This window comes from Brassica napus, chromosome A6, assembly GCF_020379485.1.
Source record: "Brassica napus cultivar Da-Ae chromosome A6, Da-Ae, whole genome shotgun sequence".
In the NCBI taxonomy this organism is placed as follows: Eukaryota; Viridiplantae; Streptophyta; class Magnoliopsida; order Brassicales; family Brassicaceae; genus Brassica; species Brassica napus.
The window spans coordinates 13,030,770-13,047,438 of NC_063439.1; the positions used below are offsets into that span (position 1 = coordinate 13,030,770).

A 16,669-nucleotide genomic window follows, 5' to 3' on the forward strand; every position below is an offset into this window, starting at 1 on the left:
TTGATATTGAAAATCTTATAGTACGAAATGGGCTGCTGTAAATTCGAAAATAGGCCTTTATTTCAAAAACCAAAGTATAGTAGTGGTGGGCTTAAAATTTCCGTAGAAGCCTTAAAAACAATTGATAAGTTCTTGGAATGTTTTGTAATTAATAGGAAATTTCAGGGGTAGATTCATAAGAAGTATTCTGCTTTAATAGTATAGATTTGACTCTAGTTTCCCTATTTAAACATATTTTAAAAACATGTTGATATGGAAAATAAACAAAGAAATATGCATTTGTTATTCAAGTAGCTTTTTAACAGAATTCACAAAAATAATGATATTATATAGGTGGTATCTTCATAACTTTTATTTTATTAGTGCCAATAAATAAATAAATATCAATTAGAAATAAACCATGCAAAAATACGGTACTTAAAACTTCACTAAAAAGGTTTAGTAAAAAAGAATACTTATACATATAATTTCTTTTTTTGATGATAGTTTTTAAGTGTGTGAGATTTGTTGCTCTTTTCACATTTTTAAGAATTGCATCAGGCAAATCATTATTTTTTTAGCTCCTGGATACTATTTATTCAGTTATGCAAAGACTACAAAAAGATAAATAGAGATATTTGAACAATATATTAAGAGATAGGAAAATTTAGATATATACATTTTGCCTCATCTCAGATTATAGAATTTTGAAAATAACTATATAACCTTAGACTGTCCATGCCTTGAAGAGGTTTGATAAATAATAGCCGTTGTCAGGTTGGCCGAAGTATAGTTAACCATTATATCAGAAAAGAAGCACTGCATGCTCTTATCAGGTTTGTGGATTAGGGAAGAGAGACTGTATTTTTTTATAAAGAAAAAAAGCATTAAACGTTCATAGAATTATCTCAGACAAATATAAATAGTTGAATAGAGGTTAGTTATTTTTAAAGTGCTCTTAATGGTGATTGTGGGTTGTGAAGAAATAACCGATGGAGAGGTGGACTAAGAAAATATTTACTTTTGGTAAATATTTAAAATCAAACGTAATGCATGAGGTTTGGTCTTTTCCTTTTTGATTTTATTTGATTTTGCTAAATATTTTTTTTCTTAAATTATGTGACAAAATATTATTGGTTGAGTGACTTGTGTTTTAGTATATAAGGGATATTATTTATCCATATCAAACAGAGAAAGCCTAAATATTACGTCCAAATTAATCTCTGCTTAATCTCCGATTTTTCGGTAAGTCGCTAGGCCCGGAATTGCCGCCCGATTAGCGCCTAGCGTAGTTCTGAATAGGGGGTAAAATGTTATTCCACTACATTAATTTTCATAGGATTTTCACGGCCGATTAGAATCAGACCATAGTTCCTAGCTTCCATCTTAGCCCTAGTTTTGGTTTGCTCGTATACAGAGCGAGAGCCGTGCTTATAGTTATAACAAGGGAAATTGTCACAAATACCACATTCATAATACTACTAGGAGTTAATCCGCACTACGGACGGAGCTATTTTGATTTTCAAATGTTAACTATATAACTATTCTTTTGGACGTTGTAGTCTGAAAAACAACAAAATTCTGAATTATATGTTTGTGTGAATATATATTTTCTTAGAAAACCCCAGAAAACTATACATTTTTTATAAATAGATGTTTGATATAGTTTTTCATTTCTTATATTGTATATTTACTTATGATTTAGTTTTTCTTATATTGTAGGCAATTCTCTCAAATAGTCATTTTTAAGTTTTTGTCACAAAAATAGCCTTCAATAAGAAAAATGACCAAAATAGCTCCATTTTTTTTTTAATTTGAAACCCTATCATCAAAACACCACTATTAACTCTAAACCCTAAGTTTAGATTATTTTATTGAATTAAACATTAAGAAATGTTGTATATTTACTTAATGTTTCTCTTTTTATATTACTCTAAACCCTAATTCTAGATAGATGTTTAATTCAATATTTTTTTTATATTGTATATTTACTTAATGTTTTTTTTCGTATATAGTATATTTACTTATTATTTATTTTTTCTTATATTTTAAATTTACTTATTATAATATGTAACATTACTATTTCTTATATTGTACATTTATTTATTATTTATTTTTTACTATATTATATATATATTTACTTATAAAAATATTTGTAAATAATAAAAATGTAAAACAATACATTTTTCAGATAGATGTTTAATGTAGTTTTTCAATTTTTTTATATTGTATATTTACTTATTATTTTCTTATATTGTATATTCACTTATTCTATTTTTTTTGTTTTTATATCAAATAGTAATATTACTTATAGATGTTTAATGTAATATTTATATTTATTATTTATTTTACTATATATTTTCAAATGTTTAATGTAGTTTTTAGATTTCTTATATGGTATATTTACCAATTATTTATTTTATTCTAATATTATGATAGATGTTTAATATAATATTTTTATTGGTTGTACTCTATATTTATATATTATTTATTTTACTATTTATTTTTCAGATAGATGTTTAATTTAGTGTTTCCAGTTCTGATATTGTATGTTTACTTATTATAATATTACGATAGATTTTTAATATAATATTTTTATTTCTTATATTATATATTTACTTATTATTTATTTTAATATATATTTTTCATAGAGATGTTTAATTTAGTTTTTTCATTTCTTAATTGTATTCTACTTATTTTTATTTTTATTATATTGTATATTTAATTATTACAATTCTCTTGCTTTATATCAAATGATAATATTATGATAGATGTTTAATGTAATACTTATATTTCTTATATTGTATGTTTGTTTTTGGGCAAATCTCCAAAATAGCATCTTTCTAAGTTTATATCACAAAAATAGCACTCAAAAACTAAAATGACCAAAATAGCATTTTATCTTTTGAAAAATTTAATTTTTTTTTATTTTTCAAAATTTGAAATCTTATCCCCAAAACCTCACTTCTCAACTCTAAACCCTAAACCCTAAATTTTAAACCCTAAACCCCAATCCTTAAGTGCTATTTTTGTGACTTTTGGCCTTGAGTGCTAGTTTGGGAACAAAAACTTAATTTAGTGCTATTTTGGTCTTTTTCTCTTTGTTTTTCTTATATTGTATATTTACTTATAAAAATATTTGGAAATAATAAAACTGTAAAATTATACACTTTCAGATAGATGTTTAATGTATTTTTCCATTTTTTATATTGTATATTTATTTTTTCATTGTATATTTACTTATCTAATTGTTTTTATTTTTTTTTATCAAATTGTAGTATTACGATAGATGTTTAATATAATGTTTCTATTTCTTATTTTATATGTTAACTTATTATTTATTAAAATAATATTAACCATCTGTTTAATGTATATTTAAGCACATGACACGTAGTATATTTAAACATTAAGTAATTATACTATACTAGATTCTTTTTCCGCGCTACGCACGGATAATATATTTAAATTTGTTACATATATCATTTTTATTTCTATGTAAATTTTGTATATCAAAATTATATATAACTAATTTAAAAAAAAAATTATACTTTTAGTTTGAAGTAAGTATTTTTATTATATGTAACACAATTAACTAATAAAATATGAAGAATCAAGTCTGAGATTTTAGAGTTATGTAAAAAAATATAATTATGTATAGAACATAAATTATCTCAGTTTAAAAGATCGGAATCTCATCTCGAATAAATTCACGAAAATAAAAAGTACTCCAATAACCTACTTAAAATATAAAACTCCCTTTTAAAAAAAGTGTAGTTAATAATATTGTTTTACGTATAATAACTGAAAACTGACAATTGAATACTGATCTATAATATTATTTTAATATATCTAATGGTAAAATATTAATTGTAATAAACAAATTTTGAATTTTGTAATATTTCATGACTTAGAAGTCTTTAAAATCTAAAATCTATTTTATTAACATAATATATTTTTCATTCATTTATTATTTTGACGCTACAAAATATTGCTTTAGTTTTATTTGTATATTAATTTTTTTAATAATTTAGTTTCTTTTTAAGAAATTTTAAAATTATCAAGAATATAATATATTTAAAATTATTTAGTTAAATATATCCAAATATGATGTATCATTTTTATGTGTGTTTTCGTTGAGCATATTTAGTTTGTAGTTTGTATATTTAATAACACCTTGTTGCGTGTCGTTCTATGGGTTTAATAAATGTGTTGTAATTTCATTTTTATTACTACTAACATGATTTTTTAGTGATCAGTGATAATGTATTTTTAACGTTATGTATTATATTTTATCGTATATTTTTTTAACTCTTCATGCTGGAAAATTTTTTAGAATCATTTTAATTAGATAACAGGTTTAAAGATGTAAATAAGACTGTGTATGTTGTAAATTTAGACTTTTCAGTGTAACTGAGTAATATCAATTATGCAAAATTATATTATGATTTTATTTTACTCAATCTTTCTTTCTGTGTACATTTTTTGCTTTATTTTGTATTCTTACAATTTTATTGTCTTATTCTTTAATTGCAGAGAATTACTATTTCCAATTTTTGTTTCATATACCTTAAAAGTCTTCGGTTGATTTTTGTTTGTTTTCTTTCTCCAATTACAATGTACAATTCGACCGTATCTTTTTTTTTTGGGATCAAACTACTAATATCATGAGATAGAAAAGCTTAAACTCCAAGAATATAGTGAGTATTTGTGCTAGAAAAAACTGATTTGACTACTAATATAGTGAGATATTATAATATTAAAATGTATGAAAACTCTTCTCTGTTGTCCTATGTTGTCCTATGCTAGACATAATCAAGTTGTTGTCAATTGATTCTATATTTGTGATAACTAGAAATACATTTTTATGTCTTACTTATATCATCATTAATTAGTTTACAGTTCGATCATTTCTAATATACTGAGAGTAACATAATATTAGATGTTGATTATCTCCTTACAATTGAAAATGCACAAAATGAGATAAATTCAAGGTGAAACCATTTTACAATTTTGTCCTCATATCTATATAGAGTTAGTTTATAGATTATTCTATATGTTTCATAATGTAATCAGTTTTAATTAAAATCTGTAATATTTAAAAGTTATTACTTTAGAAAACTGTCATTTAGTATATAAATTTAATTAATTACACTGTAATTTGCATAATTTAATTGACCACACAATATCCAATAAATATAAAGTTTTATTGAAATATAAAAACAATTTATATAGTGAAACAAAAAAATACATTTAAACCATTATATTATAAAATAAAGGAAATATTCAAATTATAGTGAAACATTAGAATAGTAAGAATTAGAAAAGCTAAAATCTCAACGTCGATCATTTAGGTCGGCCATGCCTTAGATCATCTCCAATGTTTTCCTCTTTTTTTCTATAAAATAGAAGAATTTCATAATATAGATGGATTGTCTCCGATGTATTTTTCTATTTACTCTCCTAAAAAGGAATATTCTTGATATATTATTTTCTAAGTTTACAAATAATATTTTTTATTTGTGAAAGTTGAAAACCAGCCCAATTTATTTTAGTATTTTACAAAATTATGATATTATCTACACTAAATATTTCTTTACAAACTATTATGTAAATAAAAAATATAATTATATTTATATAAATAATATATTTCACTCAAAAATTATTTTCGGCTAAAATTATTTAAGTAAAAAGTTAAAGGATCATTTTGTAAAAACAAATAGAGAAGGTGACATGGCAAAAATATAGTTTCTCATTGGCCGATTATTTTCGCCTACGTAGACACTCTATCTGAGGCTTATATTCTCCAGTTTTAATTAAAATCTGTAATATTTAAATATTACTTTATAAAACTGTCATTTAATATATAAATTTAATCAATTACACATAAATTTACATAATTTAATTGGTCACACAATATCCAATAAGTATAAAGTTACATTGAAATATAAAAACAATTTATATAGTGAAACAAAAAATACTTTTAAATAATTATATTATAAAGCAAAGGGAATATTCAAATTATATTGAAACATTAGAATAGTAAGAATCAGAAAACCTGAAATCTCAACGTCGATCATTTACGTCGGCCATGCCTTAGACCATCTCCTATGTATTCTTCTATTTTTTTTTCTCTAAAATAGATGAATTTCATAACAGAGATGGATTTGTCTCCAATATATTTTTCTATTTTCTCTCCTGAAAAGAATATTCTTGATATATTCTTTTTTAAGTTTACGAATAATACTTTTTATTTGTGAAAGTTGAAAACCAACCCAATTTATTTTAGTATTTTATAAAATTATGATATTATTTACACTAAATATTTCTTTACAAACTATTATGTAAATACAAAATATAATTATATTTATATAAATAATATATTTCACTAAAAAAATATTTTTGGTTATAATTGTTTAAGTAAAAAGTTAAAGGATCATTTTGTAAAAACAAATAGAGGAGTGACATGACAAAAATATAGTTTCTCATTGGCCTATTATTTTCGTCTAGACACTCTATCCTTCTTTTATTACTTGTTTGATTAATTGTTTTTCATTGGCTGATTATTTTTCATTGGCCCGCTTAAGAAAAAACGTACACAAAGGAACCTCATGGACAGAGTATTATTTTGTCGCAAGTTGCTCTACAACATAGATATTTTTATCACAGAGAGTGTGATATGCCGTGTGACCCTAAGATACAACGTGGTTGAGTCTGGGAATGTATTTTGCTCTCACTGTTTTAATACAAATTATCGATAATATGATGAGAAGGAGTTGTTATACTTTTCTATATGTAAGACGTCACGAAGGAATTGCAATATATTTGTATCTCTTACCAGTTCTTTGGTTAAAAATATCAGCAAAAGGACATAAACATAGCTTTCTTGTAGTGGACGTGTGTTTAAGAAGAGATGTTACATGCACTTTAAAACGGGTCAAAATAGCTAAGGTTAGATTTTAACAATTCATACAACTATTAAAAGACATTTTAACGAATCAGCTAGCAGGTGAAACAATATATTTGACTCTGTTACCAGTTATTCGTTTAATACACTTGAAAAGTGTAAGCAAATATAAATTAGTTAAAGGAGTCTATTTTATAAGTCATTTGAAATACATAGCCAAATAGCTCAAGTACACATAAATAATTGAAGGAGGCTCTTTTCTAAGTCATCTGAAATACGGAGCCAAATAGCTCAAGTAAACATTTATTAAAGATTTTTTTTAAGAAAACGACAAAAAGCAGTTGTGGAAGTCTGCAACATTCCATTAGGCTCCAGTAATCTGAAGCTTAACCATTTCGAACATGGTTTTTGGTAGGTTTAGAGGCTGTTTCTTGCCTTCCACCATGACATGAGTAATGGGTCTGCCGTTGTTGACTGGAGCACCTCTTTAAAGAGCTTCAGAAGTATCTCTATATATAGCTCCTGGAACATCATTGCCGGTGTTTTCATCACCTCCATGTGGAGGAGTAAGGGTATACATAACACAATAATGCTTGGAGTGCTTAAACGTAAATATACAGAGAGATTACCTGCTCTGCAAAATCTGGAAGGGGAAGCTCTGGTTAAGGTGAATGACTGATGCTTCGATGAGAAATTAAACCTTGAAAGTTTCTGCTGGAATGTTAAGGCCCTCCCCAGTATGTCTCTGAGGCACTGTGGGAAGGCAATGTTATGTGCATCCTCCATGCTGGTGCCCTGTTGGACAATCACAAATAACTAAACAGTCCTTTCAATTTTACTAAAGCTACACACAAATAACAGAGGCCAATTGATTGATGTTACCAGTCCTACCATGCAGCAGGAACATTGATCAGCTTGTTCATCTCAGCATCGAAAGCCACAAACAGAGCAGAGTCGGATGCATCTGATACTGCCATTTCCACCCGGTACTTGTCATCAAAGAGAGAGACGACTGGTTAGGTGTAAGGATTAAACTGATTTTTTTTGTGAGCATACCTAAATCATGTATGAAACCAATTGCATCATAGATTACCTAACAATGCCAACAGCTTTTTCATCATGATATGATCCACACACTAAAGATGAAAGCCCACGCTGCAGTTTCCAGGAGCTCTTGGAGCATGAGATATAGCACCACTCATGTGATGTTTCAGAGTTATCAACTTTCCCAGTATGCAGTCTATAATGTCTAGTGATAGTAAGAGGAATACCAAATGAGCATAAGATGTTCGTGCTAAGTTAGATATAAACTAACCTGTGGTGGTGAAGTGAGCACAAAATTTTATTTTCATGTCTAGTGATACTAAGAGGAATACGTACTTATTTATTTTCCTTGGTTCGTTAAAGAATCTTCTTCAGATGGAAAAAGAAAACTTAATATTACTAAACCCCTGGCGCATCAAAGTATGCCTGCAACAGATATTTCAAATATTGTTCGTTAGATCACATCTTGGTATCTAAATGACAAATATATCTTTTTAATTCTGAAAAGATTTAGTAACTCCACCTGATACCAGGTAAGTCCTGATGCTTTTCCTGAGAATTTCTGCCACTTAACCTTCTTCTACCCTTTCTCGTGTGAATATAGAGCTTCTAGCTTTCAATACCCACCTACAGATTTGGAAAAAAAAAAACAGATCAAAATTGCCTTGGAGGTTGAGAAAGTACGATTCATGACAAACCTTGTTTCCCCATTTGTTTTTCTCAGTGAGATCAAGTGGTCCAGAGCTCAACCCTAAGATGGAAACACTACGTGTGACATGTGAATCTATGCTCCAGATAAGACACTATCCTGTTGACACACAAGAAAATCACAGATTTCATCATCAAACTTGAATGTTTTTGTTAGCACATAATTTTTGTGAGAACATCTAGCTATGCACCTTCTCAATCTCACATCTTACCAAGGTATTCTCAATTGAGCCAGACATGCAACGCGTGGCCAAGGCTAGCAACTCTAACAGTAGGCTTGCCTCCTTTATCGAAGGTCACTGTTATCTATCTTGAAGCTATAATATAAAAAATTAAACAGATTAAATTCTTCTTAAAATTCTGATTCATAAAAATAAATCCACTTGTACGCTTACTTACCTTGTTGTGTATCATCCGTAATCAGACTCGTCTTTGGCCAAGCCATAGAGCTCAACGGGACATAATCACGCTCATTTTGGAACGGTCTCGGTGACCACCTTGAAATCAAACTTTTATTTGCCTTCTTTGACTTCATATAGTTTCTTGCAGTGTGATGAGAGACAATCTGAAACATATAGCGACCAAAAAAACGAAAGTACATAATCTTCTCTTTTTTCGATACAATACCTTCTCATCAAGGAGAAGTAGAGTGATACCCATGAATTTACCATACTTCTTGATGTTTTCCGAGTCCCATAAACGGAGAAGCCAAGCAACAATGAACTGCGACGATCTACCCAGACGGAGAGCGTCGAAGGCTGATTACGCAACAAATCGGAAGAAGACGTTACCGAAGAATTTTTTCAAGTCTGATTAAGAAGTTTAAGTGAGAGTGATGGTGAGGACGTTGGAGCTCAGAGTCCCCAGCAAGAATCGCTTGGTTGGTCACAAGCTCAGCTGTCAATGTCAAAGAAACAACGTTAGAGTCACTATCTGTAGTTTTTATAAGTGAAAATTGATATTGAAGTGAGTAAAACGTACCAAAAACGCAGCCAACAGACCACATATCAACAGCTGTAGAGTAATGAGTGGCACCAAGAAGAACTTCTGGAGCTCTATACCATAGAGTCACTATCTGTTGCAATGGAAAACAACCAGTTTAGAACCAGATACAATGACATTGAGCTCAAACAGATCAACAGAGATTATTACCTCATGGGTATACTTCTTCATAGGGAGAGTGAAGGCTCTGGCTAAACCAAGATCTGCAATCTTGAGCCTCATCGTCTTGGGATCCATCAAGAGATTGTAAGGCTTAAGATCTCTGTTAACGAAACCAAGAGAAAGTAGTAAGATCTCTCTCTTAAATCATTATCACTTGTAAACATTATATACCTGTGCAGCACACCGTGTCCATGGCAGAACGCGATTCCTTTGCAGAGTTGGTACATCAAGATCTTGATGATTTGGAGAGGAATGTTGTCTCCGGTTTGACGGAAACTTCTGATGTACTTCTTGACGTCAGTGTCCATGTACTCGAACACCAGGTAGAGCACAGTTTTGCCATCTTTGCTCAGTCCTTGCTTAACATCCATCAACCTGAAGAAAATCAACAATCAGAAAAGCAAATAGATGAAACTAACAGATACTGAGGATCAAGATGCAGTGGTTTATCATCCAGAATCCTAATTGAGATCTATCAACTCTACGAATCATCTCCAGAATCCTAATTGATCATCCAAAATCCTAATTGAGATCAATTATCTCCAATCTAACGAATCAACCAAGCAATACGAAATCGGGATCTAACGAAACGAACACTATGCTATACGAAACCCTAATGCAACTCCAATAGAGAGAGTGAGAGAAGGAATCCGAACCTGACGATGTGAGGATCGCGAGCGAGCATGCGTAAGATGGAGATCTCGCGGAGAGTGATGGAAGGAACGCCTTCTTCGTCTTCATGGAGACGCGTCTTCTTGAGAGCGACGATCTTTCCAGTAGTTTTCTCTCTGGGTCTGTAAACCTTCCCGTAAGTTCCTTCTCGGGACAAATACTGATGACGTGGCAAAACAAATGACTATTATTGGTCGATTTTTTGTGGTGACGTGGACAGCCTCCCTACTCCTCATATATCCCTTTTAGTATATGATGATTATTTTTCATTGGCCCGCTTAAGAAAAAACGTACACAAAGGAACCTCATGGACAGAGTATTATTTTGTCGCAAGTTGCTCTACAACATAGATATTTTTATCACAGAGAGTGTGATATGCCGTGTGACCCTAAGATACAACGTGGTTGAGTCTGGGAATGTATTTTGCTCTCACTGTTTTAATACAAATTATCGATAATATGATGAGAAGGAGTTGTTATACTTTTCTATATGTAAGACGTCACGAAGGAATTGCAATATATTTGTATCTCTTACCAGTTCTTTGGTTAAAAATATCAGCAAAAGGACATAAACATAGCTTTCTTGTAGTGGACGTGTGTTTAAGAATAGATGTTACATGCACTTTAAAACGGGTCAAAATAGCTAAGGTTAGATTTTAACAATTCATACAACTATTAAAAGACATTTTAACGAATCAGCTAGCAGGTGAAACAATATATTTGACTCTGTTACCAGTTATTCGTTTAATACACTTGAAAAGTGTAAGCAAATATAAATTAGTTGAAGGAGTCTATTTTATAATTCATTTGAAATACATAGCCAAATAGCTCAAGTACACATAAATAATTGAAGGAGGCTCTTTTCTAAGTCATCTGAAATACAGAGCCAAATAGCTCAAGTAAACATTTATTAAAGATTTTTTTTAAGAAAACGACAAAAAGCAGTTGTGGAAGTCTGCAACATTCCATTAGGCTCCAGTAATCTGAAGCTTAACCATTTCGAACATGGTTTTTGGTAGGTTTAGAGGCTGTTTCTTGCCTTCCACCATGACATGAGTAATGGGTCTGCCGTTGTTGACTGGAGCACCTCTTTAAAGAGCTTCAGAAGTATCTCTATATATAGCTCCTGGAACATCATTGCCGGTGTTTTCATCACCTCCATGTGGAGGAGTAAGGGTATACATAACACAATAATGCTTGGAGTGCTTAAACGTAAATATACAGAGAGATTACCTGCTCTGCAAAATCTGGAAGGGGAAGCTCTGGTTAAGGTGAATGACTGATGCTTCGATGAAAAATTAAACCTTGAAAGTTTCTGCTGGAATGTTAAGGCCCTCCCCAGTATGTCTCTGAGGCACTGTGGGAAGGCAATGTCATGTGCATCCTCCATGCTGGTGCCCTGTTGGACAATCACAAATAACTAAACAGTCCTTTCAATTTTACTAAAGCTACACACAAATAACAGAGGCCAATTGATTGATGTTACCAGTCCTACCATGCAGCAGGAACATTGATCAGCTTGTTCATCTCAGCATCGAAAGCCACAAACAGAGCAGAGTCGGATGCATCTGATACTGCCATTTCCACCCGGTACTTGTCATCAAAGAGAGAGACGACTGGTTAGGTGTAAGGATTAAACTGATTTTTTTTTGTGAGCATACCTAAATCATGTATGAAACCAATTGCATCATAGATTACCTAACAATGCCAACAGCTTTTTCATCATGATATGATCCACACACTAAAGATGAAAGCCCACGCTGCAGTTTCCAGGAGCTCTTGGAGCATGAGATATAGCACCACTCATGTGATGTTTCAGAGTTATCAACTTTCCCAGTATGCAGTCTATAATGTCTAGTGATAGTAAGAGGAATACCAAATGAGCATAAGATGTTGGTGCTAAGTTAGATATAAACTAACCTGTGGTAGTGAAGTGAGCACAAAATTTTATTTTCATGTCTAGTGATACTAAGAGGAATACGTACTTATTTATTTTCCTTGGTTCGTTAAAGAATCTTCTTCAGATGGAAAAAGAAAACTTAATATTACTAAACCCCTGGCGCATCAAAGTATGCCTGCAACAGATATTTCAAATATTGTTCGTTAGATCACATCTTGGTATCTAAATGACAAATATATCTTTTCAATTCTGAAAAGATTTAGTAACTCCACCTGATACCAGGTAAGTCCTGATGCTTTTCCTGAGAATTTCTGCCACTTAACCTTCTTCTACCCTTTCTCGTGTGAATATAGAGCTTCTAGCTTTCAATACCCACCTACAGATTTGGAAAAAAAAAACAGATCAAATTGCCTTGGAGGTTGAGAAAGTACGATTCATGACAAACCTTGTTTCCCCATTTGTTTTTCTCAGTGAGATCAAGTGGTCCAGAGCTCAACCCTAAGATGGAAACACTACGTGTGACATGTGAATCTATGCTCCAGATAAGACACTATCCTGTTGACACACAAGAAAATCACAGATTTCATCATCAAACTTGAATGTTTTTGTTAGCACATAATTTTTGTGAGAACATCTAGCTATGCACCTTCTCAATCTCACATCTTACCAAGGTATTCTCAATTGAGCCAGACATGCAACGCGTGGCCAAGGCTAGCAACTCTAACAGTAGGCTTGCCTCCTTTATCGAAGGTCACTGTTATCTATCTTGAAGCTATAATATAAAAAATTAAACAGATTAAATTCTTCTTAAAATTCTGATTCATAAAAATAAATCCACTTGTACGCTTACTTACCTTGTTGTGTATCATCCGTAATCAGACTCGTCTTTGGCCAAGCCATAGAGCTCAACGGGACATAATCACGCTCATTTTGGAACGGTCTCGGTGACCACCTTGAAATCAAACTTTTATTTGCCTTCTTTGACTTCATATAGTTTCTTGCAGTGTGATGAGAGACAATCTGAAACATATAGCGACCAAAAAAACGAAAGTACATAATCTTCTCTTTTTTCGATACAATACCTTCTCATCAAGGAGAAGTAGAGTGATACCCATGAATTTACCATACTTCTTGATGTTTTCCGAGTCCCATAAACGGAGAAGCCAAGCAACAATGAACTGCGACGATCTACCCAGACGGAGAGCGTCGAAGGCTGATTACGCAACAAATCGGAAGAAGACGTTACCGAAGAATTTTTTCAAGTCTGATTAAGAAGTTTAAGTGAGAGTGATGGTGAGGACGTTGGAGCTCAGAGTCCCCAGCAAGAATCGCTTGGTTGGTCACAAGCTCAGCTGTCAATGTCAAAGAAACAACGTTAGAGTCACTATCTGTAGTTTTTATAAGTGAAAATTGATATTGAAGTGAGTAAAACGTACCAAAAACGCAGCCAACAGACCACATATCAACAGCTGTAGAGTAATGAGTGGCACCAAGAAGAACTTCTGGAGCTCTATACCATAGAGTCACTATCTGTTGCAATGGAAAACAACCAGTTTAGAACCAGATACAATGACATTGAGCTCAAACAGATCAACAGAGATTATTACCTCATGGGTATACTTCTTCATAGGGAGAGTGAAGGCTCTGGCTAAACCAAGATCTGCAATCTTGAGCCTCATCGTCTTGGGATCCATCAAGAGATTGTAAGGCTTAAGATCTCTGTTAACGAAACCAAGAGAAAGTAGTAAGATCTCTCTCTTAAATCATTATCACTTGTAAACATTATATACCTGTGCAGCACACCGTGTCCATGGCAGAACGCGATTCCTTTGCAGAGTTGGTACATCAAGATCTTGATGATTTGGAGAGGAATGTTGTCTCCGGTTTGACGGAAACTTCTGATGTACTTCTTGACGTCAGTGTCCATGTACTCGAACACCAGGTAGAGCACAGTTTTGCCATCTTTGCTCAGTCCTTGCTTAACATCCATCAACCTGAAGAAAATCAACAATCAGAAAAGCAAATAGATGAAACTAACAGATACTGAGGATCAAGATGCAGTGGTTTATCATCCAGAATCCTAATTGAGATCTATCAACTCTACGAATCATCTCCAGAATCCTAATTGATCATCCAAAATCCTAATTGAGATCAATCATCTCCAATCTAACGAATCAACCAAGCAATACGAAATCGAGATCTAACGAAACGAACACTATGCTATACGAAACCCTAATGCAACTCCAATAGAGAGAGTGAGAGAAGGAATCCGAACCTGACGATGTGAGGATCGCGAGCGAGCATGCGTAAGATGGAGATCTCGCGGAGAGTGATGGAAGGAACGCCTTCTTCGTCTTCATGGAGACGCGTCTTCTTGAGAGCGACGATCTTTCCAGTAGTTTTCTCTCTGGGTCTGTAAACCTTCCCGTAAGTGCCTTCTCGGGACAAATACTGATGACGTGGCAAAACAAATGACTATTATTGGTCGATTTTTTGTGGTGACGTGGACAGCCTCCCTACTCCTCATATATCCCTTTTAGTATAGTATATACTAGGTTACCGGCCCGCACCCTGTGCGGACATAAGAACATGACCGGCCCGCACCCTGTGTTATCTCTCGGCCCGTACCTCACGAGAGGGAACACAGTAACGTCAGTATGAAGTGGCAGATATTGTGTGTATGTATAATTGAAACGTCACAAAATATTTTGTGTGTTTACGAAGATATTTTCATTCAAAAAATAGAATAAATAGTGTATAGTTTTAGAAGTAACAGATTTTATATTATCATTAATTAGAATTGTATTGTATATGTTTCATAATTCTTTATTTTAGGTGAATAATATTATTTTTCCATAAATAATAAACAAACATTTATGTAGACATATTAAAAGAAAATATAATAAAAATCAAAATATTATCCATAAATAATATAAATTATGAAGTACATTTCTCGATAAAGAAAGCAAATTCAATTAGAAACTTGCAAAAAATTAAATAAATTTTGTAAGCAATTTGACGGGTTAACATTATTTGATAGATTTATAAATTTATAAATTTTATTGAACATAAAATAATATTAAATTGACATACCGTCATCGGTCTCCTAACTCATCACAACCCATCTAGCAAATACAAAAAATAAATAATTGCAACAGTTTATTTATTTTAAAATTTGTATTTGAAAAAAAAGGTAGATTAAAATTACGTACCGTGACTACGAAATATTCTGAAAAACTTGTTTGTAGACAACATTCAATATTTTTGTCTGCGGCTTCCCTTCTTTACCAGTTATTAGGATTTTTAATCTAGATCTCGACTTAACTCTTGAAAGTGCAACTTTGCCTTGCATTTTGAAAGCATTTTATAAATTATTTTAAAATTATGATAAATTTATTCTTTAAACAACGATAAATAATTTAAAAATAATATTAATAAACATTTTTGGATTTTGTAATATTTAAAATAGTTATTATATAATTATATTCGAACACAATTCATCAAGTAGAGTATAAAACTATTATAATTATCTTATATAAAATTTCGTTCATTGTATTTTATAGTTTATAAATATTAAAAGTAATAAATAAAACATTATTAATCTTTCTATAATTTCGAGAATTAGTTTCCATAAATTGTTATTTGTAATATTCGTTAGATTATATGGCAAGTGATGTTAAATGATTTTAGAATTATCTTAAATTTTTAGTTCTAAATTAAATAAATAAAAATTAAAAACAATCGACCAATCAAATTATAACAATTTCTTGAAACTTCATCTATGAACCTCAATCTGCGATAGATCAGTCTACGAGATTCACAAAAAAAATCTAAATCCCTTACAGGTTGGGTTACTTAAACGTAGATTTGTCAATTTGACATATATGCACCATGTTGGTAAGTTGACCACGATTATTGGTGGAACTAATATCCGGTCTAATAAAAAAAAGTAGCTGGTTCGATTATTAATTTTCTAGGTTTTCTGACTGCTTTGAAAATGACCTCATGAATTAAATAAAAAATGCATAATGCTAGCTTACTTATAAGGTAGTATATTCAACAAAAAAAATGATATAAGATAGTATTACTAAATGATACTATGTAATATTTTCCCCGGACTATATTCAACAAAAAAAGAGAAAGTACTAAAGAACCTCTTCAATAACTGCTTTAACTTGGTGAAGCTTCTCAGCATGTTCAAGGTCTTCTGGATCACTATCACTCTACGACCTGGTCTACATATAAAAAAAGGAAGACCATATTGTCGTTACCAATATTCACCACATGGAAAGAATAGAT

At 31.2% G+C, this 16,669-nt stretch overlaps 1 protein-coding gene and 1 long non-coding RNA gene across 14 annotated transcripts; both read right to left on the minus strand.

Annotated features, from left to right (window-relative positions):
• Nucleotides 1-8,276: 8,276 nt before the first annotated feature.
• Nucleotides 8,277-14,914, minus strand: LOC106350273 (cyclin-dependent kinase B2-1). Of its 4 annotated transcripts, none has more exons than XM_048734814.1 (15): nt 14,646-14,914; nt 14,161-14,364; nt 13,978-14,089; nt 13,807-13,900; nt 13,617-13,722; nt 10,456-10,593; nt 9,971-10,174; nt 9,788-9,899; nt 9,617-9,710; nt 9,292-9,532; nt 9,035-9,200; nt 8,848-8,952; nt 8,626-8,735; nt 8,451-8,554; nt 8,277-8,353 (listed from the first exon to the last, which is right to left on the minus strand). In XM_048734814.1, the coding sequence occupies exons 1-10, from the start codon at nt 14,672-14,674 to the stop codon at nt 9,423-9,425; spliced, it is 1,203 nt and encodes a 400-aa protein (XP_048590771.1). In that variant the 5' UTR covers nt 14,675-14,914; the 3' UTR covers nt 8,277-8,353; nt 8,451-8,554; nt 8,626-8,735; nt 8,848-8,952; nt 9,035-9,200; nt 9,292-9,422. The 4 variants fall into 4 exon arrangements, with proteins under 4 accessions (XP_048590771.1, XP_048590769.1, XP_048590770.1 ...); XM_048734812.1 differs by having other exon boundaries at nt 9,309-9,532; nt 14,646-14,913; XM_048734813.1 differs by having other exon boundaries at nt 9,304-9,532; nt 14,646-14,913.
• Nucleotides 11,248-13,616, minus strand: LOC106347699. 10 transcript variants are annotated; one of them, XR_007314312.1, is made up of 9 exons: nt 13,225-13,616; nt 13,038-13,142; nt 12,816-12,925; nt 12,643-12,746; nt 12,456-12,545; nt 12,169-12,324; nt 11,966-12,063; nt 11,704-11,869; nt 11,248-11,596 (listed from the first exon to the last, which is right to left on the minus strand). It is a non-coding gene; the product is annotated as an uncharacterized LOC106347699 (long non-coding RNA). The 10 variants fall into 10 exon arrangements; XR_007314318.1 differs by having other exon boundaries at nt 11,957-12,063; XR_007314317.1 differs by having other exon boundaries at nt 11,966-12,086.
• Nucleotides 14,915-16,669: the final 1,755 nt, after the last annotated feature.